Genomic DNA, 4,043 nt, shown 5'->3' with positions numbered 1-4,043 from the left:
TTAATTTAGTGATTTGGAAAAAATACACCATTTTCCAAATAAATAAATAAATTATTATTATTATTTAAAAATCAAACATCTTGGAAAATATATATATATAAAATTATGTATGTAAAAAATAACTAAAAATATGTGAAAATTATTTTTTTTAAATGACATATTTTTAGAATATATTTTTTTAAAAAATTAGTTTTCTAAAAATAATAAATTTTCATAATAATTATAAAAAAATAATTTAAGATTAAAAAGTTTGTTAAACATTGTGGTAGAAAATACTCAAAATAGTTTTGAAGGGTATATTGGTCTCTTCATATTTTATATCCTTCCCATTAATTATGTAACTTTTATGGACAAAATCTTGATTTCTGAGCCCAATTGGGTCCAAAACACAACTGTCTCTTAAAAGAAATGCCTTAAATCCAATATTAAAGCCGAAATCAAGGCTCTACGGACCCTGAGCTTGGGAGGTAAAAATAAAGAGGTGAGAAGAAGGACGATGAATGCTCCAGCTTCACATCTTTAACTTCCATTTCTCTGAACCCACTGCATATTTGCATTTAGAAAATATAACATGCATCATAGCTGTCATATTTTGCAATTTAATGGAGCCAAGTTGCAAGTCTTATCACTACTCTCACATAAATGAAATTCCTCTATTCGATACAAAATATCGCAAGCCATCATCTAAGTTCATTCCATTTAGTTCTAAATCTAATTGTAATACAATCACAATCCCAATCATTCCAATTATTATGCAAGATCACATACACTAATATAACTAGAATTCTACTTTTCTGTTCCCCTTCCCTAATTATTAAACAGGCCTTTTTGCCTTCTTGAAGTTGTTTCTCAACTTTTCAATGAGCCATACATCATTCAAGTAGTTCCATTGTGCTTTTTAATAAGGATTTTTCAGTAAAACATTATCATCCTGCTTGTGTAATACAGCGATGATGGTGGAAAGCAAAGCAATGCAAAGTGTTGACGACTTCAAATAATTCGAGTTCAAGTCCTTGTTCTTTTGTTGATGAGGAGGTTTTTAAGCAGGAAACATCTTCAACCAAACTGAAAGTGGGAAGCCCCCCCAATGGGATTCAGAATGGTGGGTGGGTGGACAAGGCTTCATCTGCATTGGCTGTCCCCAGCAACAGGAAGTTTGTGCTTGATTTGACTGGGAGGGTGACATTTGAAACCATTAAGTCAGTTGCTTCCTCTCTCTTCCATCACCATCTATCTTAACTTCAACATTTCCCTTCGTCTCTCTTTCCGTTTCAATCTTCTCACATCGACATTGTTGAATTTCTTCTTTATCAGCTTTCGATTTCTCTAAATTTCTTAGTTTTTCTCATGAAATTTCGTCAATCTCTTTATTATATATGATTTTTAGTAGTTTTTTTCGTCAATCTCGTTATATTTACAAAAAAAAAAAAGAACATTTTTATCCCAATGATGACAAAAAATGGTGAGATATTAAATTTCAAAAATTGGGTTTTGAGAGGCCATTAATCAAGTAACCCAAGAAAATTTCCACTATTCATATAAATAATGTTCATGGTGGCTAAAGACGCTATTATTTCACCTAATATTTACTCGCAAAGAAGACTGAGATGGGCAGCTATGCTTCCAACTACCTACGCTTACTGTCTTACACCAAGCTCTTGGCCTCTCACGTGAACCAGGGCCGCCACCACGATGCCCTCTCTCTCTTCCACCATATGCACGCCTCCTCCGCTCCCGCCCTCGATGCTTTCGTCTTCCCTCTCGCCCTCAAGTCCTGCGCCGCAGCCCACCGCCCCAATCTCGGCGCCGCCATTCACGCCCACGTCACTAAGTTCTCCCTCGTCTCCAACGCCTTCGTCGCCTGCGCTCTCGTTGACATGTATGGCAAGTGCGTATCTGTTTCTTCCGCGCGCCACCTGTTCGACGAAATTCCCCACCGAAATATCGTGGTTTGGAATGCTATGATTTCTATCTACACGCATTCGGGCCGTGTTGCTGATGCTTTGGGGTTGTTTGAAGTGATGGATGTTGAGCCCAATGCGTCCACTTTCAATGCTATTATTTCGGGTTTGTCAGGGTTGGAGGATGGATCATTTAAGGCGCTCTCGTTTTATAGGAGAATGGGAGAGGTCGGGTTGAAGCAGAATTTGATCACGCTTCTTGCTTTGTTACCAGCTTGTGTGGATTTAGCGGCATTGACTTTGATTAAGGAAATTCATGGTTATGCAATTAGGAATGGTATTGACCCTCATCCCCATTTAAGGAGTTGCCTGGTGGAGGCCTATGGGCGATGTGGATGTATTGTGAATGCACAATGTGTGTTTCAGAGTATTAGTATGAGTGAAAGAGATGTGGTTGCATGGAGCAGCTTAATATCAGCTTATGCTCTACATGGGGATGCAAGAACTGCGCTGGAAACTTTTGAACAAATGGAAATGGCCAAAGTTCAGCCTGATGGGATCACTTTTCTTGGGGTTTTGAAGGCTTGTAGCCACGCTGGGTTAGCTGATGAAGCATTGGGGTACTTTGGGCGGATGTGTAAAGATTATGGCGTGGAAGCAAGTAGTGATCACTATTCGTGTGTGGTGGATGCTTTGAGCAGAGCAGGGAGGCTGTATGAAGCATATGACATCATACAGGGAATGCCTGTGAAGGCTACTGCAAAAACCTGGGGGGCCCTTCTTGGGGCGTGTCGGACATATGGAGAAGTGGAGCTTGCAGAGATTGCTGGGAGAGCTTTGTTTGAGTTAGAGCCTGACAATGCTGCCAATTATGTGCTGTTGGCTAGAATATATGCTAGTGTGGGCAGACATGAGGAGGCGCAGAGAATGAGAAGGGAAATGAATGAGATGGGAGTGAAGGCAGCGCCTGGCAGTAGTTGGGTGGTGTATCAAGTCTGATGCCAAATGTTGACTATTCAGTGATTCCTTGCCCTCTAATGTTTTCTTGAGAAGATCTACAAAGAAGGTGTAATGCATCGCTGTTGATGAATGCTTGATTAGTACATGCAGCAATCTGATCTAACTAGGCAAAAAGGGCAGGGACAATGCTAGAATGGTCCTGAAGGCCTAGAATAGCCCTGAAGGCATTGCAGTGAAAAGAATGAACTCAATGGTGAATTCAATTTCAGTGCTCAATGAACTAATATCTCCAATTGTTGGGTTGGATTGGTGTGGATATTGATACGCAGATGACAAATGCAATGGCAAAGAAGGGTGTTTACCATTTGCACCATCAGTGCCCCATTAGAGTGATTCAAAATTGGCATGCCATGACTGCAAATTGTGCCAAGAAAGCTGTATGTTGATACATTTAATTAGATTAATGGTGTATACTATTATTAGATTACCTTTATTTTGGTTTTGGAAGAACGATCATTAACATAGCAATGAAATTGACAGTTGAAATATCCAAGTTTTATGGATCGTAATTGCAAGTAAATTATATATTGATGAGTTGAACAGCTTTGGCAGTGATATTTAATGTGGTAATCTTTGATCTCTGGGTTTCCTTATTTCATCTCATTTGCTTGGTTATGGATTTAAATCAGATGTTGAGAGCAATTTATGAGGTGATTCTAAGCTTATGAAGTCAGTTTTTCCATTGTTTCTGATTGTACTCTTTGAAGATGTCCTGATGGAGATTATTGCTCTCCCAATCTTGTTTTCTTGTTGAAGGTTCTAAACTCTATAGTTTTCATTATTTATTTATATTCTGTATTTCCAATATAATAGGTAATTGAACTTCTAGATGTTTAAGAGTTCTTTCATTTCTTAACCAAAACAAAGAAACCTTATGTGGGTTCATGCTCATTTGTATCATAAACTACAAGTTTTCTAAGCAAATTTTTCTTTTGTGTCCTGGGAATATAGACAAAAATGAATGAAATCCAAAGTTATTAAAAGGGTTCTTTTAAGTTGTGACTTAGAAGAAAAATTTTATATGGGTTTGTAGAGGATGATTTTTTCATTTGAATTATAAATAAAAAAATTTCTATCATTTTCTTGTCTTTTCCCAGTTTTCTGATCAGCCAGATACGGGGC

The 4,043-nt window shown here is 37.8% G+C and overlaps 1 protein-coding gene across 1 annotated transcript; it reads left to right on the top strand.

Annotated features, from left to right (window-relative positions):
* The first annotated feature begins 577 nt into the window (after positions 1-577).
* Positions 578-3,409, top strand: LOC117914072 (putative pentatricopeptide repeat-containing protein At1g03510). The gene is made up of 2 exons (XM_034829255.1): positions 578-1,306; positions 1,574-3,409. The coding sequence occupies exon 2, from the start codon at positions 1,608-1,610 to the stop codon at positions 2,898-2,900; it is 1,293 nt and encodes a 430-aa protein (XP_034685146.1). The 5' UTR covers positions 578-1,306; positions 1,574-1,607; the 3' UTR covers positions 2,901-3,409.
* Positions 3,410-4,043: the final 634 nt, after the last annotated feature.

This window comes from Vitis riparia, chromosome 5, assembly GCF_004353265.1.
Source record: "Vitis riparia cultivar Riparia Gloire de Montpellier isolate 1030 chromosome 5, EGFV_Vit.rip_1.0, whole genome shotgun sequence".
In the NCBI taxonomy this organism is placed as follows: Eukaryota; Viridiplantae; Streptophyta; class Magnoliopsida; order Vitales; family Vitaceae; genus Vitis; species Vitis riparia.
This window is presented reverse-complemented; position numbering and strand designations above follow the sequence as displayed.